Consider the following 19,787-nt stretch of genomic DNA (forward strand, 5'->3'; position numbering starts at 1 on the left):
ACTCAATTTAACAATGCTGACCATCAAAAAAATATTTGTGGGAGTGGGGGAAAAAAAATTTTTCTAGGCAAAAAAAAAGTCACACTTAGTCTGTTCGGGTCATATAGACCCGGACCAAAATGATTTTTTTTAGGCACTTGAATTTGGTCTTTTTGAAAACCTTTTCAACTGGAAAACTAGTTTGAACATTTATGAACATAATGATATGAAAATTGAACTGGAAAAATTGAGACTTATATTTTTATTTTGATCAAAAAGCCCCTCCCCCCATCCTTTTTAAATTTCGTGTCAATTTCTATTTTTTAAGGCTACAAATCCCTAAGGAATTTTCCCCCAAAAGGTTTGATATACTAAATTGAACATTTCTGAATATAAGAAAAATATAATTGAACTGAAAAAAATGGTTCTTATTGGTTTATTTTTGCCACAAAAGGGCCACCCCCCCTCGGCCTTGCTGTGTGCCATTATTGTCACTGTTTATACATATTTGTCTAGAAATATTTGGAATATCCTTTTGAAAATCAACCACATTGTAGCCAGAGAACTAATTTTATGAAACAAATCCATTTTACTAAAAAAAAGTATGCAAGTTTGAAATTAACAGCATAATTTTTATATAAATTGAAATAATTGAGGCATACTTTATGTGCAAAATAAACCAATATGCATCAATTTTTCCAGTTCAATTTTCATATCATTATGTTCAGAAATGTTCAAGCTACCAATCCCACACCAACTTTAGTAAAATAGAATGTATTTTGCTAGCAAAACTATCCATAAAGTGAAGACTATTTAAAAAAAACGGGGGGGGGGGGCGTGCATTCCATCAACAAAATAAACCAATATGCATCAATTTTTCCAGTTCAATTTTCATATCATTATGTTCAGAAATGTTCAAGCTACCAATCCCATACCAACTTTAGTAAAATAGAATGCATTTTGCAAGCAAAACTATCCATAAATTGAAAAAAATTTCACAAAAACAGGGGGGGCGTGCATTATATCCGCAAAATAAACCAATAAGATTTACTTTTTTCATTTCAATTTTCATATCATTGTGTGCAGAAATGTTCAGACTACTTTCCAAGTGAAAAAAGCTTTCAAAAAGACCAAACATAAGCACTGCAAATGAAGAGTTTTCGGTCCGGGTCAGGGTGACCCGGGAACATAAGATTTGTTACTTTTCTTAAACAGAACAGCAGGGTTAAAACACTGCTGTGCCAGATGTCTAGACTAGTTAAAGACCTGGTTTATGCTTCGTTGGAATTTTACACACCCTTTATTCCAGCTGCTATAGAAATTCAGCAAATAAACCCTAGACATTATATTTTACTGGTTCAGTGTAAGTGTCAAGTTAAATAAAATACTTGGACTTCAAATAGAACAAGAAAAGTTCTTATGAATACACAACCTGTAGGTTAGGCATCAGTACTGCATGATTTATGTTTATATTTCAAAAACGTAAATGTCTCAAATGAACTTATTATTGCTACATTCTTTGTCAACAGCCAGTTTAACTAATAATAAAATAAATAGAAAAACAGATGTGAGAAAAGAATGCAAGCGTTTAGAAGGCTGAGAATCTGCATTGCACTTAAAGCAAAGACGACTTCTGAGGATAAACAAGAATAGCCAGCTTTAAAGTTAGAATTGCAAGGTCATAACCCCAGTGCAGCTTATTATAAGAGCTTTTTTGTTCATTGCAAGTCAGAAGTAAAATGCAGAAATGGGAAGCAGAATTCAAAATTCTACCTAGAACAAAATATTATAATCTTTAGTTTCTAGCACTTTCTAATATTCACGTTGTCTTGATAAACTTAGTATTATAAAGCATCATTCACTCTGGTATTGGAGACAACTGGTATTAAAATTTATTCCTACCTGGGTTGTTTCCATCATTCTATTCCAAAGGCATATGGCTTCACCTGAATCATGTAAAAAATATGTAAACAAATGTTCAAAAACTTTGATTTCTTCTGAAATTTTCTTAAATTGCTTATCTTTCCTGACTTGCAGAATTTGATGGTGATTCTTCTCAATACTTTTTTGAAGTATTTCTGTCCATCAGTTGCTTAACAGCAAGCATTGAGTTTCTGTCATAAATGGACAGTTAAAAGGTATTTTAAAATAACTTAACCTTTGAAGGAAAAAAAGTAGTTACCTAACCTGGTTATGTTAAAGTAAGCTCATCTGCCCTCTTGTCATTAAGCTTATGGAAAACCAGGATTAGGGTTCAGGACTGCTTAAATCCTTTTAATGGGCCGTGAATGATGCAAGAATAAACCGATAAGTAGGAAGTGGCACCAGATATGCACAGTTCTGTATTCCAATAATGTATTGTTACCTTCTCTAGTGTATGAAAGATTTCTCCTGCCACATGAGCAAATGGGAAGATTTGGGGGTTGTCCCCAGTGCTGTGGTGTCAAATAAAATTTTGAATATCTGGAGAGCTATCTCCCTTAATTAATAAAACAAACCACAAGATAAAAACATTTTTCTACATCTTTTTTCTTAAAAGTCAAGAGTTTCTTCCCATTCCCTAGGTAAGGAAAAATGAATATCTCCCAACTGAAAGTTATAATTGTTATAATTGGATAATATCATCTAATATAGCTACACTCGCTGCGGGCAGGAAAGAGAAAAAAGCATAGTTATAATATTCATGGGAGTGGAAACATTTTGGAGAGCTCCATGGACAGATAGTTGTTGGGTGACAATTCAGGAAGGGCGACTGACAACACATTTCTCGGTGTTACTTTTTATATGTACTTTGCTGAATTTGTGTTCTTTTCAGCACATCTTCAACATGGTTGTGGAGATACCTCGATGGACCAATGCTAAGATGGAGGTAATTCGGCTAGAGGGCTGTAATCTATGGTTCCATTCATTACTTGATCAAAATTAGTTTATTTTAGAAATAGTCCTCTACGTCAAACCATTCGTTTTGTCACTGCCTGAAGTAATAGTGGCTGTGAAAAAAGTACTTATGACTGCCTTTCAAACTTATTATCATTGCAGCATCCCCATGGTCATGTGATCAAAATTCAGATACTTGGCAACTGAATCATAGTTATGATGGTTGCAGTGTCCCTGGGTCATGTGATCACCTTTTGCAACATTCTGACAAGTCGATGAGGAAGCCAGATTCAGTTAACCACATTACTAACTTAACGTCTGCCGTGTTTCACTTAACTGTGGCTAGAAAGGTCGTAAAATGAGGCAAAACTCACTTAATAACTTGTTTAGCAACAAAAATATTGATCTCAGTTTTGGTTGTAAGCCTAAGATTACTGGTAATATATTAAATTTCAAGTTGCCTGCTATGAATAGTATATAATGTGGTAAGTGTTTTAAAGCTAGAGTCCTATGTATACTTACTGTATTTTTCAGAGTATAAGATGCACTGGAGTATAAGACGTATCTTAGTTTTGGGGGAGGAAAACAAGGAAAAAAGGCCCCTCAGCAATTTTCCAAACAGCAAACAGCACAGATGATATATACTGTTTGCTTTTAAAAAAAATATTTTTAAATTAATTTTTAATAATGACAGATACACACTACATAAAACACAGTGCTCCCACCACCCAACATCATTCTTTCAGACCCCTCCACCAAAATCATTTTAAACCAAGAACATTTTAAAAATCATTTTAAAAATCATTTTAAACCAAGAACATTACAATATTTACAAATTATAGAGTGATTCCAGTTTATTCTTTATACCTTGGTCTCAAATTCTACTAACCACATAACCTTTAACCCTGTCCCATTCTCCCATCAGTTATTTCACTTTATTTTCATTAATCATATTCACCTTTATATCCATAATTTCAAACTGAATGTGTTCCACCACGTACTGATACCAATTTTGTATTGTCTATTTTGTTGCATCCTTCCAACCTAAAATTATTACCGCTTGAGCACTTTCTATAGCTGCTTCTTTAATTTATCTGAATTTACCCATATCACTCCTTATTAGTAATACTGCCATCTCCTTTGTAGTCACCCATTTTATGTTTAACATCCTATTAATTTCCTCTTGCACCTCTTTCCAGAATTTCTGCACTACCAAACACTCCCAAAACATGTGCATTAACACCCCTCTCTCCTGACATCCATGCCAACAGGCACCCTTAACATTCCGATAAATATACCCAAGTTGTACAGGTATATGATACCAATTATGTAAAATGATATATACTGTTTGCTGTGTATTTCTGTGCATGTGTGTCTGACCCATAGAAATTGCAAAGAATTGGAAAAATATACATTATGGCTATATTTTGATGCCAGAAAGTTTTCTTAAATGTAGTCACAGTAACTCCTCCCAATTATTTAAATAGATCTACTACAAATATGACTAACTCAGTTTAACTCAGCTGCCTTATCTTTATACTAAAACAGGACACTGTTACATTTATTTATTTATTTATTTATTTATTATTTAGATTTGTATGCCGCCCCTCTCTGCAGACTCGGGGCGGCTCACAACAGAATACAACAATTCATGACAAACCTAAATTATAGTTTAAAATATTTTTAAAAAACCATTTACTAAGCAAACATACACACAAACATACCATGCATAAATTGTATATGCCCGGGGGAGATGTCTCAGTTCCCCCATGTCTGACGACAAAGTTGGGTTTTAAGGAGCTTACGAAAGGCAAGGAGAGTAGGGGCAGTTCTAATCTCTGGGGGGAGTTGGTTACAGAGAGTCGGGGCCGCCACAGAGAAGGCTCTTCCCCTGGGGCCCGCCAACCGACATTGTTTAGTTGACGGGACCCGGAGAAGGCCCACTCTGTGAGACCTAATCAGTCGCTGGGATTCGTGCGGCAGAAGGCGGTCTCGGTGATATTCTGGCCCAGTGCCATGAAGGGCTTTAAAGGTCATAACCAACACTTTGAATTGTGACCGGAAATTGATCGGCAACCAATGCAGACTGCGGAGTGTTGGTGAAACATGGGCATACCTAGGTAAGCCCATGACTGCTCTCGCAGCTGCATTCTGCATGATCTGAAGTTTCCGAACACTTTTCAAAGGTAGCCCCATGTAGAGAGCATTACAGTAGTCTAACCTCGAGGTGATGAGGGCATGAGTGACTGTGAGCAGTGAGTCCCGGTCCAGATAGGGCCGCAACTGGTGCACCAGGCGAACCTGGGCAAACGCCCCCCTCGCCACAGCTGAAAGATGGTTCTCTAATGTGAGCTGTGGATCGAGGAGGACACCCAAGTTGCAGACCGTCTCCGAGGGGGTCAATAATTCCCCCCCCCCCAGGGTGATGGACGGACAGATGGGATTGTCCTTGGGAGGCAAAACCCACAGCCACTCCATCTTATCCGGGTTGAGTTTGAGTCTGTAAGTGTAAAGTGTAAAAGATTATACTTTTACAGATCTTTAAAATTGATGTGGCTTTCTGGAAGGATAGTTATTCTCTTTTTTAAAAAAAATATTTTTATTGATTTTTAACAAGTTTAATATACACACAACATAAAACAGTACAGTATAGTTATTCTCTGCTATTTTAAAGAAGATACAATAGCACTGGGGCTCTTCAGTTCAAGTATTTATTTTAAAAACCTTCTTCATTTTGTTAAGTTGTCTAGAACAATAATAAAGCAGCCTTTAAAGAATAAGTCTAATAATTTGAACATTCTATAGACATTTGTAGTTATTGACTTACCTCCTTGCAGTTTCAGCAGTCCAATATTGCCAGCAGTCCACCTGGCAGCAATTTGACTCCTTGTAGATGGTTTCACTTTCAATTCTAGCAAGTGGCTTGCCTGTTTCTGAATCAGCTGTGTGCCGGGAGTCTGACACTCAATTGCTTATGCTAATCAGGCTCTGGACGGTTTGCTGCAAGGAGGTAAACTGCTGCAAGGCAGAGACCAAAGGGTGGGCATAGGGCTACTTTCTGTGTGTAAGAAGCATCCATATTTTCATCCTGTTTTGGGGAGTAAGAAGGTTCGTCTTATACTCCAAAAAATACGGTATATGGAACCTTTACCAATAAGATGCACATTCGTACGTCTGTTTTTGGTTCCTATCAATCTGGATATTTATTAAGTGAAACATATCCCCCAAAAAGTTAATTTTTTTCCCTTTAAAAGATTTTTTTAAAAAATTGAGTAAATAAACTAAGCAAATTCTGTTTTAGATTGCAACTAAGGATCCTCTCAATCCAATTAAACAAGATGTGAAGAAAGGAAAGCTACGTTATGTTGCTAATGTATTTCCCCACAAGGGATATATCTGGAACTACGGCGCTATTCCACAGGTACTGTAATATTCATAATCTTTTCTATGAATTCCAGTTAGAAACAACACCAATGAAGGGGAAACTTTGTACTACTGCATAGACAACTGTGGGCAAACTCTCTAGAGGAAGAAGAAAACACCTTGGGGTGTAAACATGCGAACTGCCTGTGTTATAACAGAAAGGACGGCTTTATTAAAGCATAGGAAGCCTCTAAAACACAGAGAGCTCTCGTAAAGCCAGCATAGATTGAATGAATTAAACCAATGTTGATAATAAAAATTGGAATGCTCCATGAGTCAGTTTTGGTTTAATATTTATGTCAATTGATGTTGTCTTTTAAATTTGTCCATGCAAATTATATCAAACTCGTAACATTTGTTGCTGTAGCATGACTGTTGTATTTTAATAATAATAAATCCATTCAGTGGATAAAAGAATATTAAATGAATTGAATTAAATACAGGGGTGTCAAATTTCATTGAGGGCCAAATCAGGGTTGTGTTTGACCTTGGGAGGGGGCGTGGTCAGCTCAATGTTACTCGTGTCGGGGGCACCTGTGGTGGCCAAGTGCTAAGGCAGGAGTTCCCTCAGACCCTCCCTCACGCTCATTATAATCTTCCTTTTCTTCTTTTTCCTTCCCTCTTCATTCTCCTTTCTTCTTCCTTCCCCTCTTTCCTTATTTTTCCTTCCTTGCTCTCTTCCCATCTTTATTTCTTTTTCTTTCCTCTTTCCCTGTCTTCTTCCCTGTCCCTTCTTACATGCTCAGATGCAAAAGGAGAAACATTTCTCGTTTGGTTTGGTTTTGAGTTTGTTTTTCTAGCCCTTTGCCAGAGAAAATGGAGCATGGGGGGGGTGCCCCATTTTCAGCTGTTATGGCTGAAAACAGAGTTCAGGAAGGCCACGCAGGGCCCTCCCAAGCTCCGTTTTTGCTGGCAGGGGCACTGCAAGCCAGTCCTTTGCTGTTTCCAGGGTGGCTCCACAGGCTAGATCTGGCCCATGGACTTTGATTTTGACACCCTTGGATTAAAGCATAATGTGCTTTAATCCAGTTCAGTTAATGGATTTATTATAATTAAAATGCAATTCATAATAAATCCATTTAACAGAGTAATAGAAAGGGATGTCCATCAAAGCAGAACATTTGGGATTTTACACATGTATATTTTAGGTATTTTAAGGAGCATCTTATGCGTGCACGGAATCTATTGTGGATAGATTTTATTGTCATTGCATCCAAAGTCTAGTAACCTGAGATACAGTGATACCTCATCTTACAAATGCCTCGTCATACAAACTTTTCGAGATACAAACCTGGGGTTTAAGATTTTTTTGCCTCTTCTTACAAACTATTTTCACCTTACAAACCCACCGCCGCCGCTGGGATGCCCCGTCTCCGGACTTCTGTTGCCAGCGAAGCACCCACTTTTGCGCTGCTGGGATTCCTCTGAGGCTCCCCTCCATGGGAAACCCCACCTCCAGACTTCCATGTTTTTGTGATGCTGCAGGGGAATCCCAGCAGGGGAATCCAGCAGCGCAAAAATGGGTGCTTCGCTGGCAACAGAAGTCCGGAGGTGGGGTTTCCCAGTGAGGGGAGCCTCAGTGAAATCGCAGCATCACAAAAACACGGAAGTCCGGAGGTGGGGTTTCCCAATGAGGGGAGCCTCAGTGAAATCGCAGCATCGCAAAAACACAGACGTCTGGAGGTGGGGATTCGAGGACTTCCATGTTTTTGCAATGCTGCGATTTCACTGATGCTCCCTTCGCTGGGAAACCCCACCTCCAGACTTCCATTGCCAGCGAAGCGCTCGTTTTTGCGATGCTGGGATTCCCCTGCAGCATCGCAAAAACACAGAAGTCCAGAGGTGGGGTTTCCCATGGCCTCAAGGGAATCCCAGCAGTGCAAAAAAGCTTTGGCTGGCAAAGGGGGTGAATTTTGGGCTTGCACGCATTAATCACTTTTCCATTAATTCCTATGGGAAACATTGTTTCGTCTTACAAACATTTCATCTTAAGAACCTCATCCCGGAACCAATTAAGTTTGTAAGACAAGGTATCACTGTACATTAAAATGGAGTATTTATTATTGTCTTTTCTGTGAATTTCCTTCTGAATAACCTTTCTGTTCTTCTGTTATTTATGGAAAAAGATAATGAGCCTTTCCTTTTCCTTTTGACTTGTTGACTTTGTGATTTTCTTTTACTGTTAACCTCTTTCATAGATTTCAAAGCTGTCTTGATAATAAGTTCGCTTTTCCATCGAAAGCAGCACATAACTTGCTTTGTGTGCATCTCATTAAGGATTCTTTTTCTGATATCCCTTGTATCCCCTGGTGCTCCAGATAGCATGTGCTGTTGTAGGAAATACAAAGTGTTCCATAGCAGTCTCTGCCAGATTTTCATAACACTGTTTCTCAACTGGAAGGAAGTTAGGGCAATTTCTATTAAAGCAGTTCTGAACTATAACTTCCTGTTAGCAAGTGTTGCCCCTGCAATCACATCGGATGCGAGATAACCTCTTTTCAGATTTCATGTAAAGTGCCTTAGATTTGAGTTCTTTTGCACTTTGTGTGTTCATAAACAGTACTTGCATTATTTGAGAAATTTGAACATGTTCACTATGCACTCGTTTCTGGCAAAATAGTCATAAATCACTGTATTTGATCACAAGGCACTGCAAATAGTCATAAATGCAGGCTGTGTGGTGGTGTGTGTGACATCAAAACTTTGAATCCGGGTCCCTTTTATTGGGGGATTCAGTGGTGGGTTCCTACCGATGCGGTCCAGACCGCACCAATACGAACCCAGTGATGACGCAATTTTCAGTGATTCCCCCCCCCCCCCGGCATCTCCATGTCAGAAGAAGCCCTCCCGCCAGCCCTCGTCTTAATGCCGATCTTTATTCTTCAGCTGAAGCACAGCTGAGAAGCTCCTACTCAGGAGATGCTGGGAAAAAATAGCTGAAAATTGCCTCATTAGTGGGGTCCTATTGGTGCATCACTCTAGACCGCACTGGCAGGAATCCACCACTGGGGGGATCCATTATATCAGGGGTATCTAACTCAAGGCTTGGGGGCCAGATCCAACTCATCGGGTGTTTAGATCTGGCCCGCAGGGCCATTCTGGAAATAGCAAACGACTGGCCCTCGGTGCCTCTGCCGCAGCCCATCTGAACTCTGTTTTTGCTGGCAGAGGGTTTGCAGGAAGCCGTCCCAGCCCAAAACTGAGCTCAAGAACCTGTTTTCTCTGGCAGAGCACTGGGGCCACAGGTGTCCTGACACAAGCAATAACAAATTGGCCACTTCCACCCTGGCCCCAAGATCGAACACAACCGTGATGTGACTCTCAATGAAACCAATAGAATAGAATAGAATAGAATAGAATTTTATTGGCCAAGTGTGATTGGACACACAAGGAATTTGTCTTGGTGCATATGCTCTCAGCGTACATAAAATAAAATATACATTTATCAAGAATCATGTGGTACGACACAATGATTGTCATAGGGGTCAAATAAGCAATGAAGAAACAATATTAATAAAAATCTTAGGATATAAGCAACAAGTTACCGTCATACAGTCAACATGGGAGGAAATGGGTGATAGGAATGATGAGAAAAACTAGTAGAATAGAAGTGCAGATTTAGTAGAAAGTCTGACAGTGTTGAGGGAATTATTTGTTTAGTAGAGTGATGGGGTTCGGGAAAAAACTGTTCTTGTGTCTAGTTGTCTTGGTGTGCAGTGCTCTGTAGCGACGTTTTGAGGGTAAGAGTTGAAACAGTTTGTGTCCAGTAATAGCATTTAGACATATACCGCTTCATAGTGCTTTTACAGCCCTCTCTAAGTGGTTTACAGAATCAGCATATCAGCAATCCAAGTCATCATTTTAGCCACCTCGGAAGGATGGAAGGCTGAGTCAACCTTGAGCCGGTGGTGAGATTTGAACTGCTAAACTACAGCTAACAGTTAGCTGAAGTAGCCTGCAGTGCTGCACTCTAACCCCAGCTCAGGTTTGACACCCCTGCATTGTATCTTTGAAAGGCTACAAATTCCTTGTTTTCTTGCTCTTTTAGCAAAGGCATCACAACTACCAAGCTACCCAATTTTGTTTGGTTGTCCGTGGATAAAGAACGGTTTTGGTTTCCTTTATAGAATAAATAAAGAGTAAAATATTTTAATACGGTACAGTTTTAAATTTTAATTGAGAAGCCCCGTGCTGAGATGAAAGGAAGCGTGCGCAGCAAGTACTTAAAGGAAACAGCGTTTATTTTGCAGACATGGGAAGATCCAATGCATAAAGACGAAAATACCAACTGTTGTGGAGACAATGATCCAATCGACGTTTGTGAAATTGGGGACAAGGTAACTGAACCCTTTCCAGGTGGAAATTTGGGGCTTGCTAACCATCTTTGCAATGTTGCTAATATGTCACTTTGAAAATGTTTGCAATCAGGCTATTCATCCAGCTGTCACTATAAATATGCAGAAGACAGTAGTGGCTAATTTTTACATGGAGACGAGTTTTGGTTAACAGCTACTTGTTCAGCAACTATTGGAAGTTGGCACCGAACAAGTGATTGCTACAACCGATCCTTGAAATTCCAGCTGCCCCAGCACCTCTGATATCATGCGATCACAATCTGGGCACTCAGCAATAGGCTCGCACTTAGGATGATTGCAGTGTCCGATGATTACATGATCAATAATAGATTACCTTCCCTGCCAGTTTATTTATTTATTTATTTATTAGATTTGTATGCCGCCCCTCTCCGAAGACTCGGGGCGGCTAACAACAATAAAAAAGACAATGTAAACAAATCTAATATTAAAAATAATCTAAAAAACCCCAATTTAAGAAACCAATCATACAAACAAGCAAACCATGTATAAATTCTATAAGCCTAGGGGGAAGGGAAAACATTTCAATTCCCCCATGCCTGACAACAGAGGTGGGTTTTAAGAAGCTTGCGAAAGGCAAGGAGGGTGGGGGCAACTCTGATATCTGGGGGGAGCTGGTTCTAGAGAGTCGGGGCCGCCACAGAGAAGGCTCTTCTCCTGGATCCCGCAAATGACATTGTTTAGTTGCCGGGACCCGGAGAAGGCCAACTCTGTGGGACCTAACCGCTCGCTGGGATTTGTGCGGCAGAAGGCGGTCCTGGAGATATTCTGGTCCGATGCCTTGAAGGGCTTTATAGGTCAGTTTGCCAGCAAAGTCCGTGGGGAAGGCAGCAGGGAAAGTTGCAGGTTGCTCAGGTAAATCTCACCCATCCACACATTCTCCCAGTGTGTCTTCTCAGCCACTTACACACCCTTCCCATCCCCAGTAGCAGGGACCCCTAGCCTGTTCAAATTGCTGTCTTCTACCTGTCAGTAACCACTTGCATGCCAGCCCCTCTGCCTACAAACCACCTGGAGCTTGCAACTCTCTGTCAAGCTCCCATTGACCTTGGAAGCCAGCAAACAATTGTAAGGAGTACTCCCTTAACAGTTGTCAATCCTTGGATCCATCAATCCTGCGGCCCCGACCCTCTGGAACCAACTCCCCCCAGAGATTAGAATTGCTCCCACCCTCCTTGCCTTTCGTAAGCTTCTTAAAACCCACCTCTGCCGCCAGGCATGGGGGAATTGAGATCCTCTTTCCCCCTAGGCCTTTACAATTTTATGCATGGTATGTCAGTATCTATGTTTGGTTTTACCATAGGGGTTTTTAACTGTTCATATTGGATTGTCATATGCTGTTTGCTACTGTTGTTAGCCACCCCGAGTCTACAGAGAGGGGCGGCATACAAATCCAATCCAATCCAATCCAATCCAAAGATGCCCTAAAGGAGAATGCACAGTTGCTACTGATGCCCTTTACCGCCCCTTACCTGCCACGGCGGGGATGGGTGGGTGGTTCAAATCCCTATTTGGGCCCCCGACTCCCCTCTGAGCCTACACCAGCTCAAGCAGGCACTTCTGCAGGTCCCCAAGAACTTTAAAGTTTATGATAGGAAGTGTATTAGCTCAAGGCAAATTTTTAACCTTTTATAAAAGATTCTGCTGGTGTGGGGATGGGTGGGAAGGTTTATATTTCAAATTGGCAGAGATACTTTGCAATAATAAGGGCTTATCCATCCAGTGTCCCATTACTTCAGTGGTTCTTAAACTGTTTGGTCCAATGATATCCCTTTTCTCATCTAGAATAATGTGACTACTCTCCCGGGGGGAGGGGCTCTTGCTTGGGGAGGGAAACTTCTGGTACTGGCTGGGCCTGTGTGAGTCACAGCCTGGCAGTGCCTGCCCCCTACCCCGCCCTGGGAGGGAGTAGCAATCCCCCCCCCGCGTATCTTGGGGCTAAGGGAAGGGCCAGGGGGCATCCCACCACTCTAAATCTTGATTACTCCCCCCAAAACAAAAGCAAAACATGACATTTTTGACAAAGCACCAAATTCTGTTGTTTTATACAATGTCTTGAAGCCTCAATTCCAAACTGGATTTCTGGCTCACAAACAGGCAGCTACAAATTGCTCCATTGCCCCCAGGGTATGTTCAAATTAGTGCATTTTAAGAAACTTACTTACTTACTTACTTACTTACTTACTTACTTACTTACTTACTTACTTACTTACTTATTTGTATGCTGCCCCTCTCCGCAGACTCGGGGCGGCTCACAGCAATAGTAAAAACAATATACAATAGCAAATCTAATAATTAAAATATCTAAAAAGCCCCTTATTTAAAAGCAAGACATACACACAAAGATACCATGCATAAACTAAATAGGCCAGGGCAGATGTCTCAATTCCCCCATGCCTGACGGCAGAGGTGGGTTTTAAGGAGTTTATGAAAGGCAAGGAGGGTGGGGGCAATCCTAATCTCCGTGAGGAGCTGGTTCCAGAGGGTCGGGGCCACCACAGAGAAGGCTCTTCCCCTGGGGGGAAGACCCCTGGGGGTCCTTTCCGGCTCCCTACCAGGAGGCACTTGTTTTTAATGTTTTTAACTGTTTTTAGTTAATTTATTGGGGGGGGGGGGGTTAGTGATGGATGCTTACGATTATTGGAATGAATGGGATTATATGCATTGGGTGAACGGGGGTGGGTGGGATGGGTGGGACAGCTTTTAGGAGTTGTTAGAGAGCCCACCACATGCAGAAAGTGCTAATCTTTCAGTACAGCATTATTATATATTTTGGTGCTGCTGCAGCATTAAATATAAAATGTCATGGAATGCAAACATATGACTGTTTCTATGCATAGCCTAAATATTTAAATACTATGTGGAAAGCAAATCTGTTAGATGCCCAGACATTATGCTTATATAGTATTGGTTCAAATACTGTATACCGTAGTACCTCTAGATACGAGCTGCTCCACATGCGAGTATTCCAAGTTACGAGCCGTGACGCGAGCGAAATTTCTGTTCGACACCCGAGCTCAAATTCGGGATACGAGCCGAGCTTCCACTAGGTGGCGCAAGAATCTCCTTGCTTCCAGTTATCTTGGCACGAAAAACAACGTTCGAGATGCGAGTTGATCGACTTACGAGCTCAGGTCTGGAACGAATTAAACTCATATGTTGAGGTACCACTGTATTATTGTGAAGGCATTTCTTGGAAGAATGTAATATGCAATGAAAAATATCTATCCTAGCTGAAAACAATCAAGTGAGACTTTCCTCTTCACCTGAGGAAACCTTGTCTACAGAAATTGATGTCCAAAATCAACCTCTGAGTAGGCTACTTATTTAATGAAATATGAACACTGGAATTCTTTCCACAAAGTTTAGTTTGCTCAGCAGTCAGGCAGAAGAGGAAGTATTGTTGTAACTTCACCTGTTCTGACTCAGTAGGATCAGCTGTGTGATTCTGAATCATACCTAATGAGTAAATTTATTCAAACAGGTGTGTAACAGAGGCGATATCATTCAAGTGAAAGTTCTGGGCACGCTGGCATTGATCGATGAGGGTGAAACTGACTGGAAAATCATTGCAATCAATATTAATGACCCTGAAGCTGCTAATATGAATAGTAAGTAGCTTTGAAGTCAGATTTCAGACACGTTTGTGCCTTAGTTTTTCTAGTTTTGAAATTCTACATGTGCAAAGTATTATTATTATTATTATTATTATTATTATTATTATTATTATTATTAATTAGATTTGTATGCCGCCCCTCTCCGCAGACTCGGGGCGGCTCACAGCAGTAATAAAACAATATACAGTAACAAATCTAATATTAAAAGCCTCAAATAACAAATCTAATATTAAAAGTCTAAAAAGCCATTATTTAAAAAGCATATACACAAACATACCATACATAAAACTAGATAGGCAAGGGGAGATATCTCAGTTCCCCCATGCCTGACGGCATAAGTGGGTTTTAAGGAGTTTACGAAAGGCAAGGAGGGTGGGGGCAATCCTAATCTCCGGGGGGAGCTGGTATGTATGTAACTGATGTTATATTTTTTTGTGCCATTCTGTTTTTAAGGATTACAGGTGGTCCTCAGCTTAATAATAGTTTACTTAGGGACCGTTCAAAGTTGCAACGGCGCTGAAAATGTGACTTATGACCATTTTTCAGATTTACGACCATTGCAAAATCCCCATGGTCACATGATTTACATTCAGATGCTTGACAACTGACTCACATTTATGACAGTTGCAGTGTCACCTTTTGCAACCTTCTGACAAACAAAGTCAATGGAGAGGCTAGATTCACTTAACAGCTGGGTTACTAATTTAACAACTGCCACGATTCCTTTAACAAAGAATATGAGCTGCTCTGATTCCTCAGAGGGGGCGACTTACAAATCCAATTACATAAGTAATAGTAATAATAAATGTGGCAAGAAAAGTCGTAAAATAGGGTGAAACTCATTTAACAAAAGTCTCACTTAGCAACATAATTGTTGGGCTCAGTTGTGGTTGAGGACTCCCTCAGCAGTGGGTTGCTCCAGGTTCTAAGAATTGGCAGCAGGAGGCTGCCTGCACCCACCCATCTGGGAAGCTTATGTGCATGCGCAGAAGTGTTGCAAGCGTGAACTGGTATCAAAGGATTTTAGAATCCACTACTGGACTACCTGTATATAAATAGCTGAACTTTATTTTTGAGTACTATATAGATCTGATTTCCTTTTGGCTTCCCTCTCTTACATTTGAAATGTCCCTAATTATTGCTATTGATGTACAGTAGAATTCTTGATGGAATGTATGCCAATTTTTACAGGAATGACCACATTTCTTCTGCAAGACGTTAAAGATAAAATATGTTGGGAGACTTGAGCAAAGCTTGAGTAGGTTCTGAATGTATTCTTTTTAAAACTTTAAGATATTGATGATGTCAGAAGAATTAAACCTGGATACCTGGAAGCAACTGTGGACTGGTTTAGACGATACAAAGTCCCTGATGGGAAGCCAGAAAACCAGTTTGCATTCAATGGAGAATTCAAAGATAGGGTATGTATATATTTTGTCTACTGCTGGCCACTGTTTGAAGCTGCTTACCCTTTTCTTGTTAATGCAGACAATACCAAAAGTGCATGAAGATATGTCTGCAGCTGTTTTTGTTCAGAACCGCATTCAGAAATTGTTCTTAACTACTGAAGATGTAATGACTAATCAAAGAAAAAAAAGGCCCTTTTTATTTCATTTTATTAAAAATATAGTTTATTGATTTTTTAAGAGAAGAAGAAAAAGAAAAAAGTGGGGGAGAAATAGGGATACAAAAAGTAAGGGCGATACAGAACAATAGACATATTTCAGCAAAAGATATATAACTTACAATGTATCAGTTTTAAACATTTAACTGTAAATTTTCATGTTATACTTAATATTTAACGTTTTATGGTTTCGTATCTATAGATTTACTTTGCAATATATTAGTATGGTTAGATAAGATAGGATTTGGGTGGGGAAAGGGAAATGGGTGGTACCTGCGATATAGCAGGCGTATGTAGTTTAACGACATATTTTTAAATTATAATGTGGCTGTGGGTGTGTATATTGAGGATGGTTGCATGTTACATTGTTAGTAGATTATAGATAGATATCAGAGGAATTGAACTCAGACAGAACATCTAGTTTGTATTTGGTCTAGGCTCTTTTTATTTCAAATTACTGTATTTTTTGGAGTGTAACATGCACACTCGCCCCAAAAGTGGGTGAAAATTTTGGTGCATCACATAGACCGGATACAGGCCAATTTTTGTTCCCATGAACCCTCTGTGTGTTGTGTTTCGCCCTCCTGGGCCCCCAGAAGCACTCTGCAGTGCTTCACACATCCCATTTTCACCAAAACCGGGCTTGTTTCTGGCTTCCTGAACCCTCTGTGAATCCCTTTTTCGCCCTCCCAGGTCCCCAAAAGCACTCTGCAGGCCAAAAATGGGTGTATTTTTGGCAAAAATGGGACACATGTTGAGTTCGTTTGGGAGGCCAAAAACGGGCATGTTTTTTGATCTGCATAGTGTTTCTGTGGGCTGGGGAGGGTGAAAACACTATGTGCGGATGCCAAAACCTTTATTTTTTCTTGTTTTCCTCCTCTAAATCTAATGCTTCTCTAAACTGCTCCTCTAAATCTAGGTGCTCTTCTAAATCTAGATCTTAGTCTGAAAAATAGAGTAACTAGCCAGAGATGCTTCAGTACACTTTTAGCGTCCCAATCCAAAATTTCATGATGCAGTATAACTATATGGCAAATAATAATAATAATAATAATAATAATAATAATAATAATAATAATAATAATTTATTAGACTTGCATGCCGCCCCTCTGCGAAGACTCGAAGTATGTACTGTATGTATCTATGTATGTTGTGGCAATCACAGCATATTATTATATTAGGCTGCTGAGAAGCGACTGAATTTGTTTTCCCTTTAAAATCCCAGGACTTTGCAATTGATACTATTAAAAGCACTCATAACCACTGGAAGGCTCTAATAATTAAAAAAACAGATGGAGGAGAGATTTGTTGGTAAGTTGTTAAACTGTTTCTTTCATAAGTGCCTTGGAAGGATGAATTAAATGAATTTGTTAATCTGTATATAAAATTAATGCTTTATGGAATTAATATCCTATTTTATTCTCTAAATATGTCTTGTTTTAAAGGTATGATTCAAGATATATTAATTAAATGCACTGGAGAAATACTTGGCCATTTACCGGTATTTAATTTAGCTTTTTGTTTCCCCAGCACAAATGCAACTTTGACCGATAGTCCTTTCTGTTGCAGTCAGAATGCCGCAGCAGCCATTGTGACAGCGGTAAGCATTTGTGATAAACGTTTGTTCTCTTCATGCCTTGGGACATCTACTGTGCGTATTCTGAGCAAACTAAGAAAGAAAAATGCCAGACCAGGTCCAAGGTCTAGTTACAACAACATTCTGCTTCCAGAGATTCCACAATGACTGCAGAAGGCGCACAAGCCAGGCCTGAAGTTATTGAATTAAATTAATTTGTTCCTTATCATTGTAGGGGTCACAGTGGCATTTCTGATGCTGAAGGTCAGCTAGCCTTATTGTGATTAGTCAATATTGATAGCTTTATCTTCTTCTTTTAAAAAAAAAATTGTTATTAATTATTTACAGTAAGAAAAATACATAAATGCCACAAAACAAACAAAAACAAGACATATAGATATCATCTTTCATCGATACAATTATATATCAAGTCTTAAACACTCAACGATTTACACATAGAAACATAGAAACATAGAAGTCTGACGGCAGAAAAAGACCTCCTGGTCCATCTAGTCTGCCCTTATACTATTTTCTGTATTTTATCTTAGGATGGATATATGTTTATCCCAGGCATGTTTAAATTCAGTTACTGTGGATTTATCTACCACGTCTGCTGGAAGTTTGTTCCAAGGATCTACTACTCTTTCAGTTTCCCAACTGAACATTTCCCAACCTACCTGTTAACATTATTGCTACAGCTTTTTTATTTCATTTTATTTTAATCAGCCTACTAGTTTTACATTGCTTATGTTATATATTGTTACCTAAATCTTAATCTTTATTAATTTCAATCATAAATTATCCAAAATTAATTGCTTAAACACAATTTTATTTTGTATATCTAAAACAAAAGGAGTAACAAAATTGCTTACATTCCGTCCCCCCCCTTTCCCCCCTGTATACTTTCAGATTGTGATAAATTTGGCTATGTTATAGATATTTCGGCTTTTAAATATTTTTTTAATTAACCCAATCATACCATCTGCTTCTCAGCCTTTTGGCTAAGATCAAGTGTAGCTTTACCTTCTATTACCCCTATAGCAGTGATGGCAAATCTTTTTGAGTGCCCAAATTGGAATGTGTGCCTGCACGCGTGCCATAGTGCCGGAAACCTGAAGACCAGCTGGCTGGCCCATGCATGTCAAGTGTTTTTTGGCCGTTTTCAGGCCATTTATGGGCCAAAACTGACTGGCCTGGGTTTTGGTCAATTTGGGGGCGTTTTCAGGTTGTTTTTCGAGCCATTTTCTGGTGCTCTGGTGCCTTCCAAAACCAGCTGTCTGGCGTGCATGTGCATGCTGGAAACTAGAAGAGCACCTGGTGACGGTGCTCGTGCCCACAGAAAGGGCTCTGTGTGTCACCTCTGGTGACCTATGCGTGCTATAGGTTCACCATCATAACCTATAGTATTGGTTGCAAAATGTAGCCCCACGAGAATCTAATATGTAGCTTAATAATCCACTTTACAGATAGTCCTGGCTTAATCACCACAATTGGAACTAGTACAGTATCTCTATTGCCAAGCAAAAGGTCATACAATGGATCTATGACATCAGTTCCCATTTGGTTATTAAGTGAGTCAACCCACAATTGTTAAGTGAGACATCACGTGGCCACAGCTTGCAATTTTACTAATGGCTTCTCCTTTGAATTTGCTTGCCAGAATCTAAGCATGCCAGTGGTGATCGTGTGGCCATGGACTTAGTTTTCTTTTCCTCCAAAAGTCTTTAATTTATTAATTTATTGTATTTATTCATTCAGTTTCTATACCTGTCCAACTCAGCCAAGTTACTCTGGGCGGTTTACAATTTAGTTGTGTCTGATCTTTTCTATAGGCAGATTATGCTAATTCTGATAATCTTTTTTCATTTTGTTCTTTTGTTTCAAAAAATATTTGAAAGAATTTTGTTAGCAGAAATGCAAAATAACGTTAAATTGGTTTTACTTAGAATTGGCTTGCAATAATCTTAACACCCCATGTTCTCCCTAACATTGGAAACAGAAACAAAAGAAAACTCACAGCCTAATAAACAAGATTCAGTTTTTCAGACATAAAAGTTAAGTTTCAGAGCACTTTCCTACTCCAGCAGCTTCTTCCAGCTAGCATGCAGCCAGCAAAGATATTTGAAAAACTATCAAATTATTTTTTAAAATATTTATTATAAAATATCTGATACTGATTTATAGGCAGATCTGAATTAAGTAAAAATTTCTGAATGAAATGTCTGTTTCAGCTACCTCCTTGTGGGACCTGTAATCCACTACCAGCTGAAGGTAAATTATTTTAATTTGGAGTGAAATGTGAATATATATATATATAT

General features: G+C 39.4%; 1 protein-coding gene across 1 annotated transcript in view; it reads left to right on the plus strand.

Moving 5' to 3' along the window:
- The window catches only part of PPA1 (inorganic pyrophosphatase 1), a 31,726-nt gene that overhangs the window by 7,522 nt on the left and 4,417 nt on the right, over window positions 1-19,787 (plus strand). The window contains exons 3-10 of the mRNA XM_070752228.1: window positions 2,795-2,848; window positions 6,158-6,277; window positions 10,530-10,616; window positions 14,137-14,263; window positions 15,563-15,690; window positions 17,119-17,204; window positions 17,424-17,493; window positions 19,701-19,740. Coding sequence (XP_070608329.1) covers window positions 2,795-2,848; window positions 6,158-6,277; window positions 10,530-10,616; window positions 14,137-14,263; window positions 15,563-15,690; window positions 17,119-17,204; window positions 17,424-17,493; window positions 19,701-19,740 — 712 coding nt within the window. The remainder of the gene's footprint in view (window positions 1-2,794; window positions 2,849-6,157; window positions 6,278-10,529; window positions 10,617-14,136; window positions 14,264-15,562; window positions 15,691-17,118; window positions 17,205-17,423; window positions 17,494-19,700; window positions 19,741-19,787) is intronic.

This window comes from Erythrolamprus reginae, chromosome 5, assembly GCF_031021105.1.
Source record: "Erythrolamprus reginae isolate rEryReg1 chromosome 5, rEryReg1.hap1, whole genome shotgun sequence".
NCBI classification, from domain to species: domain Eukaryota; kingdom Metazoa; phylum Chordata; class Lepidosauria; order Squamata; family Dipsadidae; genus Erythrolamprus; species Erythrolamprus reginae.